We start from the raw sequence: 21,498 nt of genomic DNA on the forward strand, positions 1-21,498 counted from the left end.
GAGGCTACAGTGAGCCATAATTGTGCCACTGCACACCAACTTGGGTGACAGAGTGAGATCCTGTCTGAATAAAAGTTGTACATTTCAAGCATGTTAAGTGTATTCACACTGTTAGGTAAAATACTTCTAAAAGTTTTACATCTTGTAAAACTAAAACTCAGTACACATTAAGTAACAACTGCCCATTTTACTCTCTCTTCAGCCCTTGACAGACACCCTTCCACTTTGTTTTTATGAGTGTGACTACTTAAGATATCTCATAGAATTAGAATCATACAGTATCCATCATTTTGTTACTGGCTCATTTTAGGTGAGATAATTCTTTCAACATTTATATTAAAATGGGACAAGATTTTCTTTGTTTTTTTTGAGACGAAGTTTTGCTCTTGTTGCCCAGGCTGGAGTGCAATGGTGCCACCTTGTCTTCCTCCCAGGTTCAAGCAATTCTCCTCCCTCAGCCTCCGAAGTTTTTTTTTTCTTAAGGCTGAATAATATTCCACACCCGGATTGCTTCAGCGTTTTGGCTTTTTTTTTGTTTTTGAGACGGAGGCTCGCTCTGTCGCCCAGGCTGGAGTGCAGTGGCGCGATCTCGGCTCACTGCAAGCTCCACCTCCTGGGTTCACGCCATTCTCCTGCCTCAGCCTCCCAAGTAGCTGGGACTGCAGGCGCCCACCACCACGCCCAGCTAGTTTTTTGTATTTTTTTAGTAGAGACGGGGTTTCACCGTGTTAGCCAGGATGGTCTCAACCTCCTGACCTCGTGATCCGCCCACCTCCCCCCTCAGCCTCCCAAAGTACTGGGATTACAGGCGTGAGCCACCGTGCCCGGCCGGCCTTTTTTTTTTTGCAATGGAGTCTTGCTCTGCCTCCCAGGCTGGCGTGCAATGGCAGGATCAGATCTCGGCTCACTGCAGTCTCCGCCTCCCAGGTTCAAGCGATTCTCCTGCCTCAGCCTCTTGAGTAACTGGGATTACAGGCACCCGCCACCACACCTGGCTAAATTTTGTATATTTAGTAGAGACGAGGTTTCACCATATTGGCAAAGCTGGTCTCAAACTCCTGCCCTCAGGTGATCTGCCCCCCTCGACCTCCCAAAGTGCTGGAATTACAAGTGTGAGCCACCGTGCCTGGCCGTGTTTTGGCTTTTGTGAATGCTGGTACAAGAAGCATAAATGTTCAAATATGTCTTCCAGGTCCTGCGTTGCATAGTTTGGATGTAGATCCATAAGTGGGATTGCTGTATTTAATATTAATTCAATTTTTAATTATTTGAGGAACATTTATAACATTTGTCAATAATGGTTGCATCCTTGTTTTGCACCAACAATTAACATGGATTTTATTTTCATTGCATCATCAACTGGGTGTTTTCTAGAAAACTTTTAGTGGCTATTATAATGGGTGTGAGAGGATTCTGTTTTTCATCGTGACTTTCATGCGTTTGTCTACAAATTAGTATTTTTGTGTATCCTTTCAAATGCTTTTTTGCATTTGTATCATTTTGATGAAAATTTAGTTCAATTATTTGTCCAATTCTAAGTCATTATTCAACTTTATAATTCAGTTTTAATAGTTGTTTATATATTCTGAATATTAACTCCTATCACATGTGATTTGCAGATATTTTCACCCATTTCCTAGGAGGCATCACTACTCTTTTGAATGTTTTCTTTGATATGCAGAAATTTTGAAGTATAGTGTAGTTCAGTTATTCTTTTCTTCTCTTTGTTGCTCATGCATTTAATGTCGTATCTAAGAAAATGGTGCCAATACCAATGTCATGTTTTTCCCTATATTTTTTCTAAGAGATAGTTATTTTTTAAATTTCTAAATATTTTATTTCAAATATTCTTTGCATATAGTTCAAGGAAAGGATTCGGCTTTATCAGTGTAGATAACCTGATTTCAACGTTAGTTTTTGAAAAGATTATCTTTTCTCTATTATGCGTTAATTGCAACTTAGTGAAAGATCATTTGATCATACACAAAAGGGTTCTTTTCTGGGCTCTCTATTCTGGGTTTGTTTTTTTTTTTTTTTGGAGTCTCGCTCTGTTGCCCAGTCTGGAGTGCAGTGGCGCTATCTCAGCTCACTGCAAGCTCCGCCTCCCGGGTTCACGCCATTCTGCTGCCTCAGCCTTCCAAGTAGCTGGGACTACAGGTGCCCGCCACCACGCCCTGCTAATTTTTTTGTATTTTTCGTAGAGATGGGGTTTCACCATGTAAACCAGGATGGTCTCGATCTCCTGACCTCGTGATCCACCCGCCTCAGCCTTCCAAAGTGCTGGGATTACAGGCATGAGCCACTGCACCTGGCCGTCTATTCTGTTTTTTATCTCTTTATATGTCATTGTGTCAGTGCCACATTGTTTTTACTGTTGTAGCTTTTAATATGTTTTTCAATTAGGAAGTATAATGCTTTTTTTTCATGGTTGTTTAGCTAGTTATAGACATAATCAAGACAGGGTCTCACTTCGTTGCCCAGGCTACTTTCAAACTCCTAGGCACAAGCAGTCCTTCTGCCTTGGCCTCCTGAAGTTCTAAGTTTACACATTTGAGCCACTACACCCAGCCTGTGTGTTTTATTTTCATATATTTTTGGATTTGCCCATTTTTCCTTTGCTTTTAATTCCTAGTTTTATTAAGTTTTTTTGTTTGTTTGTTTTGTTTTTTTGAGACGGAGTCTCGCTCTGTCGCCCAGGCTGGAGGGCAGTGGCGTGATCTCAGCTTGCTGCAGGCTCCGCCTCCGGGGTTCATGCCATCTCCTGTCTCAGCCTCCCCGAGTAGCTGGGATTACAGGTGCTCACCCCCATGCCTGGCTAATTTTTTTGTGTTTTTAGTAGAGACGACATTTCACCGTGTTAGCCAGGATGGTCTTGATCTTCTGACCTCATGATCCTCCCGTCTCAGCCTCCCAAAGTGCTGGGATTACAGGCATAAGCCACCGTGCCCGGCCCTTATTAAGTTTTTGTCAGAAAACACACAGTGTATGATTTTGGTATTCTTAGATTTATTCATCATTGTTGTTTTGAGACAGGATCTTACTGTCACTCAGGCTGGAGTGCAGTGGCATAATTTTGGCTCACTGTAGCCTGAGCCTCTTGGACTCAAGTGATCCTTCCACCTTAGCTCCCCGTGTAGCTGAAACTATAGACATGCACTATCATGTCTGGCTGTTTTTTAATTATTATTTGTAGGGGTAGGGCCTCGCTGTGTTACCTAGGCTGGTCTCATTCTTGTCCCAAGTGATTCTCCCACCTTGGTCTCCCAAAATGTTGGAATTATAAGCATGAGTCACTGCACCCAGATGTTATTGTGAAATTTAATAAGACCCATTATGTGTTTTAACAGAATACACTAGGTGCAAATACAAATATTATATATTCTGTTGCTTTTGACTGAGAAATTTTTTTATGAGTCTGGTAAGCCTAGTTGGTCTATGCTATGGTTTGGACGTCCATGTTCTCCAGACCTCTTGTTGCAATGTAGTCCTTAATGTTGGATGTGGGACCTGGTAGGAGGTGTTTGGGTCATGGGGGCAAATTCATCATGAATGGCATGACGCCATCCTCTTGGTAATCAGAAAGTTTACACTCTGTTAATTCAAATGAAAGCTGCTTCATTAAAAGAACGCGTTTCCTTCACCTCATACTTGCTCTATCTCTTACCATGTGATACGTTCAGTTACTCTTTCCCTTCCACCATGATTGTAAGCTTCCTGAGACCCTCACCAGAAGCAGATGCTGGCACACACTTCTTGTACAGTCTGCCAAAATGTGAGCCAAATAAACATATTTCTTTATAAATCATCCACTCTCAGCTATTGCTCTATATGCAAAAAATCAGTACAGTCTGTAATGTCTAAGTTTTCTGTTTTCTTATTGATCTTTTATCTTAATTTTCTATTATTAAAAATAAGATCTTGATATCTACAATTATTATGTTGCTATGTATTTCTTTCTTCACTTTTGTCAATATTTGCTTTATATATTTTGGAGACCTGATGTTATTAATACACATACATATAGATAGATAAATATGATAGTTATAGATTCCTGGTAAATTGACCCATTTTACTTACCATTATATAATATCAGTCTTTGATTAATGCTACAACTTGATTTGTTTGTGTTTTTGTTTTGTTGAGACAGAATCTCACTCTGTCGCCCAGGCTGGAGTGCAGTGGTGTGATCTCGACTCACTGCCACCTCTGCCTCCCGAGTTCAAGCAATTCTCTTGCCTCAGCCTCCTGAGTAGCTGGGATTACAGGTGTGTGCTATAATGCCCAGCTACTTTTTGTATTTTGGGTAGAGATGGGTTTCATCGTTTGTCCAGGCTGGTCTCGAATTACTGACCTCAAGTGATTCGCCTGCTTTGTACTCCCAAAGTGCTGGGATTACAGGCGTGAGCCACCATGCCTGGCCAAGTACTTGACTTAAAGCATATTATATATAATATAATGATGACCATCTCACCCAATTGTGGTTACTATTGGCTTGAAATAAGATTTTTTTCATTTTTGTTACTTTCAGCCTATTTGACTCAATGCTAAAATCTATGCTTTTTTACTTAAGCCATTCAGTGACTTTTTTCTTTCTCTCTCTCTTTCTTTTCTTTTCTTTTCTTTCTCTTTCTCTCTTTCTCTCTCTCTCTCCCCCACTCTTCCCTCCCCTTCCCTCCCCTCCCATCCCCTCCCCTCTCTCCTTCCCTTTCTCCCTTCCTTCTTTCTTTCTCTTTCTCTCTTTCTCTCTCTCTCTCCCCCACTCTTCCCTCCCCTTCCCTCCCCTCCCATCCCCTCCCCTCTCTCCTTCCCTTTCTCCCTTCCTTCTTTCTTTCTCTCTTTCTTTCTCTCTCTCTCTTTCTTTCTTGGGGCCTCACTCTGTCAACCAGGCTGGTTTGCAGTGGCGTGATAATTAATGGCCCACTGCATCCTCAACTTTCTAAACTTAGAAAATTCTCTTCAGCCTCTCCAGTAGCTGGGTTACAAGTAAGCACCATCACATCCAGTTAGTTTTTCTGCATTTTTGGTAGAGACAGTGTTTTACCATGTTGTCCAGACTGGTCTCAAATTCTTATTTTTTTTTTAAATTTTATTTTTCTATAGGTTATTAGTGTTTGGTTACATGAGTAAGTTCTTTAGCGGTAATTTTTTAGATTTTGGTGCACCCATCACTTAAGCAGTATTCACTGCACCCTATTTGTAGCCTTTTATCTCTCGCCCCCCGCCCCACCCGACCCTCCCAAGTCCCCAAAGTTTATTATATCGTTCTTATGCCTTTGCATCCTCATAGCTTAGCTCCTACGTATCAGTGAGAACATACGATGTTTGGTTTTCCATTCCTGAGTTACTTCATTTAGAATAATAGTCTCCAGTCTCATCTAGGTCACTGCAAATGCCATTGATGCATTCCTTCTTATGACTGAGTAGTATTTTATCCTATATATATACCACAGTTTCTGTATCCCATTGTTGATTGATGGGTATTTGGGTTGGTTCCACAATTTTGCAATTGCAAATTGTGCTGCTATAAATGTGCGTGTGCAAGTATCTTTTTCAGATAGTAACTTCTTTTCCTGTGGGTATGTACCCAATAGTTGGGTTGCTGGGTCAAATGGTAGTTCTACCTTTAGTTCTTTAAGGAATCTCCACACTGTTTTCCATAGTGGTTGTACTAGTTTACATTCCCACCAGCAGTGTAGAAGTGTTCCCTGATCACATCTATGCCAACATCTACTGTTTTATGATTTTTTGATTATGATCATTCTTGCAAAAGTAAGGTTGTATTGCATTATGGTTTTGATATACATTTCCCTGATCATTAGTGATGCTGAACATTTTTTCAAATGTTTGTTGGCCATTTGTATATCTTCTTTTGAGAAATGTTTATTCATGTCCTTAGCCCACTTTTTGATGGGATTGTTTGTTTCTTTCTTGCTGATTTGAGTTCATTGTAGATTCTGGATATTAGTCCTTTGTCAGATATATAAATTGTGAAGATCCTTTCCCACTCTGTGGGTTTTCTGTTTACTCTGCTGACTGTTCCTTTTGCTATGCAAAAAGCTCTTTTGTTTAATTAAGTTCCAGCTATTTATCTTTGTTTTTATTGCATTTGCTTTTGGGTTCTTGGTCATGAAATCCTTGCCTAAACCAATGTTTAGAAGGGTTTTTCCAATGTTATTTTATAGAATTTTTATATTTTCAGGTCTTAGATTTAAGTCCTTAATCTATCTTGAGTTTATTTTTGTATAAGGTGAGAGATAAGGATCCAGTTTTATTCTCCTACATGTGGCTAGCCAATTTTCCCCAGCACCATTTGTTGAAAAGGGTTTCTTTTTCCCACTTTATGTTTTTGTTTGCTTTCTCAAAGATCAGTTGGCTGTAAGTACTTGGGTTTATTTCTGGGTTCGCTATTCTGTTCCGTTAGTCTATGTGCCGATTTTTATACTAGTAACATGCTGTTCTGGTAACTATGGCTTATAGTATAGTTTGAAATCAGGTAATATGATGCCTCCAGATTTATTCTTTTTGCTTAGTCTTGCTTTGGCTATGTGGGCTCTTTTTTCGTTCCGTATAAATTTTAGAATTGTTTTTTCTAATTCTGTGAAGAATGATAGTATTTTGATAGGAATTGCATTGAATTTGTTTATTGCTTTTCGCAGTATGGTCATTTTTGCAAGATTAATTCTACGCATCCATAAGCATAAAACGTGTTTCCATTTGTTTGTGTTGTCTGTGATTTTTTTCAGCAGTGTTTTGTAGTTTTCCTTGTAGAGGTCTTTCATGTAATTGATTAGGTGTATTTCTAAGTATTTTATTATTTTTGCAGCTATTGTAAAAGGGGTTGAGTTCTTGATTTGATTCTTCATTAGGTCACTGTTGGTGTATAGAAGAGCTACTGATTTGTGTACATTAATCTTGTACCTGGAAACTGCTCAATTCTTTTATCAGTTCTAGGAATTTTTTTGAGGACTCTTTGGGGTTTTCAAGATAAACGATCATGTCACTAGCAAACAGTGACAGTTTGACTTTCTCTTTACTGATTTGGATGCCCTTTATTTCTCTTGTCTAATCGCTCTGGCTAGGACTTCCAGTGCTGTGTTGAAGAAGAGTTGTGAGAGTGGGCATTCTTGTCTTGTTCCAGTTCTCAAAGGGAATGCTTTTAACTTTTTTCCATTCAGTATTATGTTGGCTGTGGGTTTGTCATAGATGACTTTTATTACATGGAGGTATGTCCCTTGTATGCCAATTTTGCTGAGAGTTTTAATCATAAAGGATGCCAGATTTTGTCAAATGCTTGTTCTGCAGCTATTGAGATGATCATGTGACTTTTAACTCTGTTTATGTGGTGTATCACACTTATTGACTTGCATATATTAAACCATCTCTGCATCCCTGGTATGAAACTCACTTGATCATGATGGATTATCTTTTTGATACGTTGTTGGATTCAGTTAGCTGGTATTTTGTTAAGGATTTTAGCATCTGTGTTCATCAGGGATATCAGTCTGTAGTTTTCTTTTTTATCATGTCCTTTTCTGGTTTTGATATTAGCGTGATGTTGGCTTCATAGAATGAATTAGGGAGGGTTCCCTCTTGCTCTGTCTTGTGGAATAGTGTCAATAGGATTGATACCAATTCTTCTTTGAATGTCTGGTAGAATTCTGCTGTGAATCTGTCTGGTCTTGGACTTTTTTGGTTGGTAATTTTAAAATTACTATTTCAGTCTGGCTACTTGCTTTTGGTTTGTTCAGGGTGGGAGGGTTTTATTTTTCCAGGAATTTATTCATCTCTTCTAGGTTTTCTAGTTTATGTGTGTAAAGGTATTCATAGTAGCCTTGAATGATCTTTTGTATTTCTGTGGTATCAGTTTGTAATATCTCCCATTTTGTTTCTTATTGAGGTTATTTGGATTTTCTCTCTTATTTTCTTTTTTTTTTGAGATGGAGTCTTGCTCTGTTGCCCAAGCTGGAGTGCAGTGGCGTGATCTCAGTTCACTGCAAGCTCTGCTTCCCAGGTTCATGCCATTCTCCTGTCTCAGCCTCATGAGTAGCTGGGACGACAGGCGCCTGCTACCATGCCCAGCTAATTTTTTGTATTTTTAGTAGAGATGGGGTTTCACCTTGTTAGCCAGCATGGTCTCAGTCTTCTGGCCTTGTGATCCGCCCACCTGGGCCTCCCAAAGTACTGGGAGTACAGGCATGAGCCACCGCACCTGGCCTATTTATCTTTTCAAAAAAACAGCTTTTTGTTTCATTTATCTTTTGTATTTTTTTGTTTCAGTTTCACTTAGTTTTGCTCTAATATTGATTATTTCCTTTCTTCTGTTGCATTTGGATTTGGTTTGTTCTTGTTTCTCTAGTTTCTTGAAGTGTGACCTTACAGTCTCATTTTTTGCTCTTTCAGTCTTTTTGATGTAGGCGTTTAGGGCTATAAACTTTCCTCTTAGCACTACCTTTGTTGTATCCCAGAGGTTTTCGTAGGTTGGGTCATTATTGTCATTCAGTTAGAATAACTTTTAAATTTTCATCTTGGTTTCATTTTTGACCCAATGATCGTTCAGAAGCAGGTTATTTAATTTCCGTGTATTTGCATGGTTTTGAAGGTTTTTTTGGAGTTGATTTCTAGCTTTTTTTTTTGAAATGGAGTCTCACTCTATCACCCAGGCTGGAGTGCAGTGGCCCGACCTTGGCTAACTGCAAGCTCCACCTCCTGAATTCACACCATTCTCCTGCCTCAGCCACCCGAGTAGCTGGGACTACGGGCGCCCACCACCATGCCTGGCTAATTTTTTTGTATTTTTTAGTAGAGACGGGATTTCACCGTGTTAGCCAGGATGGTCTCAATCTGCTGACCTCGTGATCTGCCTGCCTCGGCCTTCCAAAGTGCTGGGATTACAGGTGTGAGCCACTGCGCCTGGCCAATTTCTAGTTTTATTCCATTGTGGTCTGAGAGAGTGTCTGATATAATTTCAGTTTTCTTTTACTTATTGAGGCTTGTTTTGTGGCCTATATGGTCTGTCTTGGAAAAAGTTTCACGTTCTGTTGAGTAGGATGTGTATTCTGTGGTTGTTGCATGGAATGTTCTGTATGTATCTGTTAAGTACATTTGTTTCAAGGTATACTTTAAGTCCCTTGTTTCTTTGTTGATTTTCTGTCTTGATCTGTCTAGGTCTGTCAGTGGGCTTTTGAAGAAGTTCCCCACTTCTACTGTGTTTATCACATTTTTTAGGTCTATTAGTAATTGTTTTATAAATTTGGAAGCTCCAATGTTAGGTGCGTGAATATTTAGGATTGTGATGTTTTTCTGTTGGACAAGGCCTTTTATTGTTATTATTACTATTATTTATTTATTTTAAGATAGAGTCTCCCTCTGTCGCCCAGGCTGGAGTGCAGTGGCATGATCTTGGCTCACTGCCACCTCCCCCTCCCAGGTTCAAGCATTTCTCCTCCTCAGCCTCCCGAGTAGCTGGGATTACAGGTGCCTGCCACCATGCCCGGCTAATTTTTGTATTTTTAGTAGAGATGGAATTTCTCCATTTTGACCAGGCTGGTCTTGAACTCCTGACCTTGTGATCCACCCGCCTCACCCTCCCAAGGTGCTGGGATTGAACCAGCCAAGGCCTTTTATTATTATATAATGTCCCTCTTTGTCTTTTTTAACTCCAGTTGCTTTAAAGTTTGTTTTGTCTGATAGAATAGCTACTCCTGCTCACTTTTGGTGGCCATTTGCATAAAATGTCTTTTTCCAACCCTTTAATTTTGTTTTTGGTTTGTTTTGAGACGGAGTCTCGCTCTGTCACCCAGGCTGGAGCGCAGTGGCCGGATCTCAGCTCACTGCAAGCTCCACCTCCCGGGTTAACACCATTCTCCTGCCTCAGCCTCCCAGATAGCTGGGACTACAGGCTCCCGTCACCTCGCTCGGCTAGTTTTTTGTATTTTTTTAGTAGAGACGGGGTTTCACCGTGTTAGCCAGGATGGTCTCGATCTCCTGACCTCGTGATCCGCCCATCTTGGCCTCCCAAAGTGCTGGGATTACAGGCTTGAGCCATTGCGCCTAGCCTCCACCCCTTTAATTTTATGTGCGTCCTTATGTGTTAAGTTAGTCTCTTGAAGGCATCAGAGGGTTGGTTAATTCTTATCCATTCTGTATCTTTTAAGCAGAGGATTTAGGCCACTTACATTCAATGTTAGTATTTAGATGTGAGATGCCATTTCATTTATTGAGCCATTTGTTGCCTGTGTACCTTGGTTTTTGTTTTTCTGTTTTTGCTTTTTAAATTGTATTTTTGTTCTATAGGTCTTGTGAGATTTATGCTTTAAAGAGGTTCTGTTTTGGTGTACTTCCAAAATTTGTTTCAAGATTTGAAGCTCTTTTAACAGTTCTTGCAGTAGTGGCTTGGTAATGATGAATTATCTCAGAATTTATTTGTCTGAAAAAGACTATCTTTCATATGTGATGCTTAGTTTCACTGGATACAAAATTCTTGGTTGATAATTGTTTTGTTTGAGGAGGCTGAAGATAGATAGGGCCCCAGTCCCTTCTAGCTTGTAGGATTTCTGCTGAGAAATCTGCTGTTAATCTGATAGTTTTTACTTTATAGGTTACCTGGTGCTTTTGTCTCACAACTCTTAGATGTTTTTCCTTGTCTTAATTTTAGATAACCTGATGACAGTGTGCCTAGGTGATAATCTTTTTGTGATAAATTTCTCCAGTGTTCTTTGTGAATCTTGTATTTGGATGTCAAGGTCTCTAGTAAGGCTGAGGAAGCGTTTCTCGGTCATCAACCCAAATGTGTTTTCCAAACTTTTAGATTTCTCTTCTTTCTCACAAATGCCAATTATTCTTAGGTGTGGTCATTTAATATAATCCCAGACTTCTTGGAGGCTTTGTTCATATTTTCTTGTTATTTTTTCTTTGTCTTTGTTGGATTGGGTTAATTTGAAGACCTTGTCTTTGAGCTCTGAATTTCTTTCTTCTACTCATTCAATTCTATTGCTGAGACTTTCCAGAGCATTTAGCGTTTCTATAAGTGTGTCCAGTGTTTCCTGAAGTTTTGATTGTTTTTTATGTTACCTATTTTCTTGAATATTTCTCCCTTTGTTTTGTGTATTGTCCTTTGAATTTCCTTGCACTGGGCTTTGCCTTTCTCTGATGCCTTTCTTTTTAGCCTGATAACTAACCTCTTGAATTCTTTTTCAGGTAAAACAGGGATTCCTTCTTGGTTTGGATTTCTTGCTGGTTAGCTAGTGTGATAATTTGGGGATGTTAAAGAGCCTTGTTTTGTCATATTACCAGAGCTGGTTTTTTGGTTCTTTCTCAGTGGGGTAGGCTCTGTCAGAAGAAAGGTCTAGGGCTGAAGGCTGTTTTTCAGATTCTTTTGTTCCCTTGATTTAGTATTCTCGCCTTTTCCTATGGATGTGGCTTCCTGAGAGCGAGCTGTATTGATTGTTATCTCTCTTCTGGGTCTAGCCACCCAGCAAGTGTACCAGGCTTTGGGCCAGAACTAAGGGTTGTCTGCCAAAGTTCTGTGTTGTGAACTGTTTGTGGGTTTCTCAGCTGTGGATACCAGCACCTGTTTCAGTGGAGGTGGCAGAGGGGTGAAATGGACTCTTCTGGTGTTCTTAGCATTGGTAATTTAATGCTTCTTACTGTGCTGGTTGACCTCCTTCTGGGAAGTGGTACTTTCCAGAGAGCATCCACTGTGGTAGTAGGGAGAACAACCCAGTGGGTGGGGCCTTACAACTTCTTAGAGTATATGCCCTTTGTGTTCAGATCCGAGGGTAGGTAGGGAAGGACCATTGGGTGGGGGCAGGGCTAGGTGTGTCTGAACTCACACTCTCCTTGAGTGGGTCCTGCTTTGGCTGCTTTTGAGGATGGGGGTGAAGTTCCCAGGTCAATGGATTTATGTACCTAGGAGGATAATGGCTGCCTCTGGCAAGTCATGCAAGTTGTCAGGGAAGTGGGGAAAAGCTGGCAGTCACATGCCTCATCCAACTTTTACACAATCCAAAGGGCTGGTCTCACTCCTACTGTGCCCCACCTAACAGCACCAAGACTGTTTTCAGGCAGTTAGCAAGCAGGGCTAAGAACTTGCCCCAGGCCACCCGCCTCCTAGCTGTGAAAGAAAAGGGCATTAGTTCTTCCCCGGCTTGTGACCTGTGGAGTCTGCAGGATTGATTTGATGAATTTGGGCCCTTTGCCAAGTTCTGGCCCAGAGGCTTCTCAGCTGGTTCAAATTGTCACAAAGTTCAGCTGGAGGTTTTCTTCTACCTGTGGTGTTTTTCCCGTGCCTGTGGCTGCCCTCCAAAAAGATCCTTGTGATGCCAGGAAGGAATGGCCTGCTTGCGGACCCAGTGAGCTCCTAGGGCCTTTTCTGCTGCTTCTTCCACCCCCATATTTCACTTGGCTCTCAACTGACTCACCTCCAGGTAAGGTCGACATCTTCTCCCACAAACTAGACCTTCAGTTTCCCCAGTGGGGGTACATGTTCAGAGGTGGAGGATCTCCCTTTTCCACTTCTGCAGTTTGGGCACTCACAGTATTTGGGGTGTCTCCTGAGTCCTGTAGGAGCAGTCTGCTTCATTCAGAGGATCTGTGGGTCATTTCAGTTTCCTGATTTATTCCTGCAGTTATTATGAAGCTAAAATTTATGATGCAAGCCTCCACACAATGCTTTGTTTGCCTGAGTTGGAGCTGCAATCTAGTCCTGCCTCCCATTCACCATGATGCCCCAGATTTGTCCTCAAACTCTTGAGATCAACTGATCAGCCCACCTTAGCTTCTCAGAGTCCTGGGATTCCTTTTTTTTTTCTGAGACAAAGTTTTGCTGTCGTTGCTCAGGTTGGAGTGCGATGGCGGATGGTGCGATCTCGGCTCACTACAACCTCCGCCTCCCGGGTTCAAGTGATTCTCCTGCCTCAGCTGCCTCAGTAGCTGGGATTACAGGCATGTGTCACCATGCCCGGCTAATTTTGTGTTTTTAGTAGAGACGGGGTTTCTCCATGTTGGTCAGGCTGGTCTCGAACTTCTGACTTCATGTGATCCACCCGTCTTGGCCTCCCAGACTGCTGGAATTACAGGCGTGAGCCACTGTGCCTGGCACCTTTTTTTATTAATTAGTTTAATTAATGTATTTTTTAAATGATTGCTTAAAGAAACGAAGTTAGTATTGCCAGTTTATTGTTGTTTTATGTGTTCCTTATAGATATGTTTTCTTTTTCATTGTTCATTTTAGTACTTATTTTTGTTTTATTGATTGATTGATTGATTGATTGAGACAGAGTCTTGCTCTTGTTGCCCAGGCTGGAGTGCAATGGTGCGATCTTGGCTCACTGCAACCTCTGCCTCCCGGATTCAAGTGATTTTCCTGCCCCATCCTCCTGAGTAGCTGGAATTACAGGCACCTGCCACCACACCCGGTTAATTTTTGTACTTTTAGTAGAGAAGGGGTTTTACCATGTTGGCCAGGATGGCCTCGAACTACTGACCTCAGGTGATCCACCCGCCTCGGCCTCCCAAAGTGCTGGGATTACAGGCGTGAGCCAGCGTGCCCTGCTAATTTTTGTTTAAGTTTGTTGTGACATGGTTTGATTATTTTCAAATTTTATTTCACACTTTCTGGAAATACTGTTGTATGTGAGTGAGAGAAACGCCACACTTTGAGACAAATTTAAGAGTCCTGTATTAGCTGGCAACTGAGAGACACCTAACTGCTCAAAATTCTCTCGGCCCCGAGGAAGGGGCTTGATTTTGTTTTATACTTTGGGTTAGGAAGGGGAGGGGGAGCTCAGTTGCAGCAATTCTACAGAAGTAAAAACATGTAAAGAAGTTAAAAAGACAAATGGTTACAGAGAAACAAACAGTTTCCAGGTGCAGGGGCTCTAAATATTTCATAAGATGTTATATATGGGGGTTCTGCTGGACACAAACTCAAGGCTTTATGGTGTTATCTCTTGAGCAAAATCCTGGGAACTTAGTACATGGCTTGCTTCAGTACCTTATCAGTTAATTGGACTCTGATATGTTGAGAGTCTGCTTACACAAGTTAATTCCTTGAGGAAGCGGGGGTGGGTAAGGAGTCCTTGAAGCCTTGTAAATGAAGGAGCCAAATGGAGTTGGTCTGGCTTACTCAGCTAAGGGACAGCCTATTCATGTGGAAACAAGGCTAGGTGATTAAGGGAGAGTCTAAAAATAAGGTTAGGTATTACAGTACAATGTAATTATCTTGAAAAATGGAGATTACATAAAACATCTTAAAGCAATATATTTTAATTTCATAACAACTTCAACTTAATACAAAAACTATTTTCCAGTTTTTTTATTGATGTTAAAAACTATTATTTTTTATTGGGTATCGACAGATTTATGCAGATTTATTTTTAGTTTCTCTTTATATAGAATAACTTTAAAGGTTTTATGCTCCATCATTATGAGAGTAAAGAATTCTATATGTGTGTGTATATTTACATTTAATAGCTTTATATTTATATATAGTTTTATGATGCTGTCCAGCATCATTTTTTTTTTCTTCAAAATAATGGATTCAGTTTAGCATTTCTGTGTGTTTATATGCAGAGTCTCACTATGTTGCTCAGGCTGATCTTGAAATCCTGGTCTCAAGTTATCTTACTGCCTTGGCCTCCTAAAGATGTAGGATTACAGGCATAATCCACTTTGCCAGGGCACTATGTAGCCCTTCATGTAGAACTGTGCTAGTCATAATGAATCATAACACTGTCACCTTTTATTTTGAAAAGTCTTTATTTTTATCTGTTTTTAAAGTAAACTAATCTTGAATCAAGTATTATTGGTTAGGAATTTTATTGCTACATCAAAATTTGGGAAGTTCTCAGGCTTTTTTGTCTACAAGTAACCTCTACATTAGTTTTTCCCTACATTCTTCTTCTAAGAGTTTTTAAATGAATATATTGATGTACTTGATGGTGTCTGATAAGTTTTACATTTCATGTTTTAATTTTCTTTTGGAATTTTATATTTTTGTGTTACATATTTTAGGATATGCCACCTCAAACAAGTTAATTGTTTTGGTTTTTTAGTTTATATTATAATTGAGTATGCCAATATTTACTCTGTAAAATGTAAGACAGTGTGGAACAAAGTCAAATATGAATCAGCCATATGTCTACTACCAATATAACAATCTCTGTGGTTACCCGTACAAATATTTTCCCTGTTCTTTTTATATTTCTGGTATAGGTTTGTTGCGAATGGTTATTTAATCTTGTCTAGGTGAGCAGTCATAGAAATTCTCCTATTTTCAACATCTATTTATTCATGAATCTGTATTATTTTTGTATGGGAGAAAAGCTTTTCTATTTAAAGATAATGTAGAAACTATCATAACTCTGTGTCTCTTTTAGGTATTGTCTATTTTTACTTGTCAAAAACATATAACATTTACAATAGAATATTTTTAAATATTTATTTTAGTCCTATTATATTGACATTGTTATGCAACATATTCCTAGAATGTTTTTATCTTGCAAAGCTAAATATCAATACCCATTAAAAAACTATGAATTTTACCCATTTCCTGGCACTTTTCAAACACCACTCTGTTTTCTCTAAGAGTGTAACTGCTTCATATATCTCATACAATCTCTGTCTTTTTGTGACTGGCTCATTTTATTTTGCACAATGTCATCAAGCTTTATAGTTGTTAGAATATTTTGTGCTTTTTAAATACTAGGTGATATTTAAGTATTTTATATTTTAAATTATATCTACTGAGTAATTTGGTGACAAATTTGCACTGCTTTTACCTATTGGCTTTCAGTAACAATGCTGCAATAATTACAGGTATGCAAATGACCTATATGATCATATATGAGAACGTTTATATATGTGCTGCATTCTGTTCTACTAGTGTACATTTTTACTTCTGTACTCATACCAAATTGTTATAATTCTGTAGCTCTATAATGTGTTTCAAAATCAGAAACTGTAATGCCTTTAAAATTGTTTATTTTATTGCAGATTTTGGGGTACTCTCTTATCTCTTAAGACTTTATATACTTTGGGGGTTGCCGTTTCTGTTTCTTCAAAAATGCAATGAGAAATTTGAACAACATTGTATTAAATCTGTAAATTACATTGAGCAGGATGGACATCTTCACAGCATGAATTATGTTAACATTTCAACAAGCATGTTCAAGAGTGTATTGTTTAATTTCTATGTATTTGTGAATTTTTCAGTTTTTTCTTCTTACTGTTCTATACTCTCATTTTGGTCATAGAAAGTAATCTGTAAAAATTTAGTTTTAAATAATTTGTTAAGACTTCTTTTTTGGTCTACCAGGTTGTCTATCAAGGAGAATGTTGTAGGAGGTATTGAGAAGGCTGTTTATTGTGATGTTGTTGAGGAATGTTCTCTATGCCTCTGTTATAAATACTTGTTTTATACTCCCTTCAGGTCCTCTGTTTCTTTACCATTATTTTGTCTTTTTAAAATCTTTATTACAGAAAGTGAAGTATTAAAATATTCTACTATAGTTATATTGCTCTCTATATGTTTCTTTCATTCTGACAATATTTGCTTTATATATTTGGAAACTTAATGTGAGATACACACACACACACACACAGACACACAAAATCTCCTATATACAAATTTGTCATTGGTTCCCGGTAAATGAATCTATTATTGTTTAATATTCTTCTTTGTGAGTCAGGCGTGGTGGCTCATGCCTATAATCCCAGCACTTTGGGAGGCTGAGGTGGGTGGATCACCTGACGTCAGGAGTTTGAGACCAGCCTGCCAACATAGTGAAACTTCGTCTCTACTAAAAATACAAAAAATTAACTGGGCGTGGTGGCGGGTGCCTGTAATCCCAGCTACTAGGGAGGCTGAGGGAGGAGAATCGCTTGAACCCGAGAGGTGGAGGTTGCAGTGAGCCGAGATTTCGCCATTGCACTCCAGCCTAGGCAACAAGAGCAAAACTCCATCTCAAAAAAAAAAAAAAATTCTTCTTTGTCTATTTGGAGTTTGACTTCAAGTATATTTCATAAAATACGACAGTTTTTGACTTAAGATGTGTTTTGTGTAATATTTTGACCTCTTCTCTCATTTGATTCATATTTACATGAAATGTCTACTTTTGTCTTGCCACTTTCAGTCTCTGTTTATCATTAGATCTATCCTGACTTTTGTAAAAAGGCATGTTGGTTTTTAAAATTCTTTTTTTTTTTTTTTTTTTTGAGATGGAGTCTAGCTCCTTCGCCCGGGCTGGAGTGCAGTGGTGCAATCTTGGCTCACTGCAAGCTCTGCCTCCCGGTTTCATGACATTCTCCTGCCTCAGCCTCCCGAATAGCTGGGACCACAGGCGCCCACCACCATGCCCAGCTAATGTTTTGTATTTTTAGTAGAGACGGGTTTTCACCGTGTTAGCCAGGTTGGCCTCAATCTCCTGACCTCGTGATCCACCCTCCTCAGCCTCCTAAAGTGCTGGGATTATAGGCGTGAGCTATCACGCCTGGCCTTAAAATTCTTTAATAAATCCCTTTAATGAAAGTATGTCTCTTGATTGGAAAGTTAATTTTACATATATATATATTTGGATAATTTTCTGAAAGAGAAAGACTTACTAATGTTATTTTATTGTTTTATTTGATTCTTTTATCTTTATCTCTGACTTTCTCTTTCTGTCATCCTTGGTGTCTTGTTGATTTTTATATTGAAATGCTTTCACTTCCTTCCTATTTTCTTTTGTATATCTATACAGATATGCAAAATTCTTTGTGGTACCTTGGGGATTACATAAAACCTCTAAAGGATACAATAATTACAATCTGGTAGAAAAATTAAATTCCCTTGCATATAAAAGTTCCATTTCATTCCATCTACCCTGAACTTTGTTATTAATGCTGCTAGTTATTTCTTTTATGTTGTGTATTTATTAATATCTTTCAAATTTGAGAGAATAATTAACGCTTCTGCACCATTATAATAATGTTAAGGAATTCTATTTGTGTATATGCATATCTGTTTCATAAAGTTACGTATTTTTATATAATAATGTGTTTTCTGTCATGTTATTTTCAGTGGAAGAAACTGCTTTCAACATCTTTTATATGTAGGGAATTTACAGTGCCAATATACTTTTTCAGTATGTGGTTATTTTGGAAGTTCCCCCCCCCCCCATTTTGTAGGACAGATTTGCTGATGGTATTTTTCTCATTTGGTATTCATGACTTTGACTATATCATACACTTCTCTTCTTGCCTGCAAAATTTTCTTGACAAATTCACTGGTTATTTAAAAAGACTATGCTTGTAAATGACATATCATTTTTATACTGCAACTCACAAGATTCTCTTCTTGTCTGTGACTTTTGAAATTGTGTTTATATATGTATTTGTTATAAATATCATTGTGTGTGTCCTAATTTGTTGAGCTTCATTTGTACGTTTTTTTTTTTTTTTACTTTTAGGATTTTTGGGTTGTTTATTTATTTATTTATTTATTTTGAGACGGAGTCTCGCTCTGCCTCCCAGGCTGGAGTGCAGTGGCCAGATCTCAGCTCACTGCAAGCTCCGCCTCCCGGGTTTACGCCATTCTCCTGCCTCAGCCTCCGGAGTAGCTGGGACTACAGGCGCCCGCCACCTCGCCCGGCTAGTTTTTTGTATTTTTTTAGTAGAGACGGGGTTTCACCGTGTTAGCCAGGATGGTCTCGATCTCCTGACCTCGTGATCCGCCCGCCTCGGCCTCCCAAAGTGCTGGGATTACAGGCTTGAGCCACCACGCCCGGCCGGGTTATTTATTTTTATGTTTTGCTTATGTAGTTTGTGTAATTTTATAGATTTGATCTGTAAAATATATTCATCGGAGTCTAGGAAGTGGAGTAATTTGTTATTTTTATGTCTTTCAGTTATATATTCTCACTTCACTGAAGACCTTTGGCCACAGCACAGTATAAAAGATTCTTTTCAGAAAGTGATACTGAGAGGATACGGAAAATGTGGACATGAGAATCTACAATTAAGAATAAGCTGTAAAAGTCTGGATGAGTCTAAGGTATTCAAAGAAGATTATAATGAACTTAACCCGTGTTTGACAACTACCCAGTGCAAAATATTTCAGTGTGATAAATATGTGAAAGTCTTTCGTAAATTTTCAAATTCAAACAGTCATAAGATAAGAAATACTGGAAAGAAGTTTTTCAAATGTAAAGAATGTGGCAAATCATTTTGCATGCTTTCACACCTAACACAACATACAAGAATTCATACTAGGGAGAATTCCTACAAATGTGAGGAATGTGGCAAAGTTCTTAACTGGTTCTCAGAGCTTATTAAACATAAGAGAATCCATATGGGAGAGAAACCCTACAAATGTGAGGAATGTGGCAAAGCCTTTAACCAATCCTCAACCCTTATTAAACATAAGAAAATTCATATTGAAGAGAAACCCTTCAAATGTGAAGAATGTGGCAAAGCCTTTAGTTTATTCTCAATCCTTAGTAAACATAAGATAATTCATACTGGAGACAAACCTTACAAATGTGATGAATGTCACAAAGCCTTTAACTGGTTTGCAACCCTTACTAACCATAAGAGAATTCATACTGGAGAGAAACCCTTCAAATGTGAAGAATGTGGCAAAGATTTTAACCAGTTTTCAAACCTTACTAAACATAAGAAAATTCATACTGGAGAGAAACCCTACAAATGTGAAGAATGTGGCAAAGCCTTTAACCAGTTTGCAAACCTTACTAGACATAAGAAAATTCATACTGGAGAGAAATCCTACAAATGTGAAGAATGCGGCAAAGCTTTTATACAGTCCTCAAACCTTACTGAACATATGAGAATTCATACTGGAGAGAAACCCTACAAATGTGAAGAATGTGGCAAAGCTTTTAATGGGTGCTCCAGCCTTACTCGACATAAGAGAATTCATACTAGAGAGAATACCTACAAATGTGAAGAATGTGGCAAAGGCTTTACTTTATTTTCAACCCTTACTAACCATAAGGTAATTCATACTGGAGAAAAATCCTACAAATGTGATGAATGTGGCAATGTTTTTAACTGGCCTGCAACTCTTGCTAATCATAAGAGAATTCATGCTAGAGAGAAACCCTACAAATGTGAAGAATGTGGCAAAGCTTTTAACCGGTCCTCACACCTTACTAGACATAAGAAAATCCATACTGGTGAGAAACTCTACAAACCTGAAAGATGTGACAATAATTTTGACAACACCTAAAACCTTTCTAAACATGAAAGAAACCATCCTGTTGAGAAATCCTAAAAATGTGAAGAATTTGACAAAGCCTTCCAGTGATTGTTACACTTGCTTGTAGGTAAGATAATTTATACTGGAGAAAATTTTATAAGTGTAAAGAATGTGACAAAACCAATACTCACATCTTATTGCACAGAAAAGCATTTTTACTTGAGAAAGATTGTACAAGTATAAAGAATGTGAAAAAGTCATTGATATCTTTTCACATCTTAACACCAGAGAGTTTATATTTAATAAAAGCATTATAAATGCAATTACTGCCAGGAAATTTCAGAAAATATAACACTTTAAAGTGAAGAAGCATATTTATTTTGAAGACAAACATAACAAATATAAGGAGCATAGGAGGGTTGTAGTATCTTGTATTACAAGTCTTATTGTACACATTTCATGCTAGAGAAAAACGCTGAAGCAGTTGTTCAAACTTTGTTCAACATCAGGGAATTTATATTGGAGAAAAATCCTGCAAATGTAATGAATTTGGAAAAACATTTTTTTTGAAAACTACAGAGTAGAAAACGACTTTATATTGAAATGTTTTTATATTGAAATGTGTTTTTGCAGATGCAGTAAGTATGAAAAATATTTAATCCAAAATTGAGTCTGTAAATATTAAAGAATTTACAGTAGAAATAACTAAGGCACTGACACTTTAGACATTACACTAAAACAGAGTGTTGAGTATAAAAAAATCTATAAGTTGTTAGATTATTTGTAAATAACTTTAGAAGGAGTAGAAGATTCTTTGGAGAGTTATGATTACATTGAAAGTATACTTTTTTTCTTGAAAAAATTATAGCTTATTTGAAAAGTAAATAATGAAATTCAACCCTCAAATTACTTTATCTTCATTCCTATTGTATTCACATGTGAAAGCATGTGATAAATTGTTGCTGTGTCAGATATAGGAGAGATTTTTTATTAGATGGGCATTATTTATGATTTTTTCTGTGGAAGAGTATGGGCATTAAAATGTAAGGTTCATGATGAAAATCTAAGTGCAGAGGCCCTTGTTAGTTCACTTTTCATGTTGAGTGATACATGAGGTAGGTGTTCAGAGTAATATTTTGCATCATAGTGAGAGAAAAGCATTTTTAATTTTACTTTAAATTAAATGTAATTAAATTACTAGTAAATCATTTTACTAATTGTACTTTTATGCTATAAATGTAGTATGTTTGAAATTTTTTAGATTATGTATAAGCTTACTTTTGTAATTAAACATTTCTTTAACA

At 38.3% G+C, this 21,498-nt stretch overlaps 1 protein-coding gene across 1 annotated transcript in view; it reads left to right on the plus strand.

Moving 5' to 3' along the window:
- ZNF680 (zinc finger protein 680) overlaps positions 1-21,498 on the plus strand; it is a 47,687-nt gene extending 26,189 nt beyond the window's left edge. The window contains exon 4 of the mRNA XM_033194601.1: positions 18,885-21,498. Within this exon, the coding sequence (XP_033050492.1) occupies positions 18,885-20,224 (1,340 nt within the window). The 3' untranslated portion in view covers positions 20,225-21,498. The remainder of the gene's footprint in view (positions 1-18,884) is intronic.

Source organism: Trachypithecus francoisi, unplaced genomic scaffold, assembly GCF_009764315.1.
Source record: "Trachypithecus francoisi isolate TF-2019V2 unplaced genomic scaffold, Tfra_2.0 Lachesis_group4, whole genome shotgun sequence".
Classification (NCBI taxonomy): Eukaryota; Metazoa; Chordata; class Mammalia; order Primates; family Cercopithecidae; genus Trachypithecus; species Trachypithecus francoisi.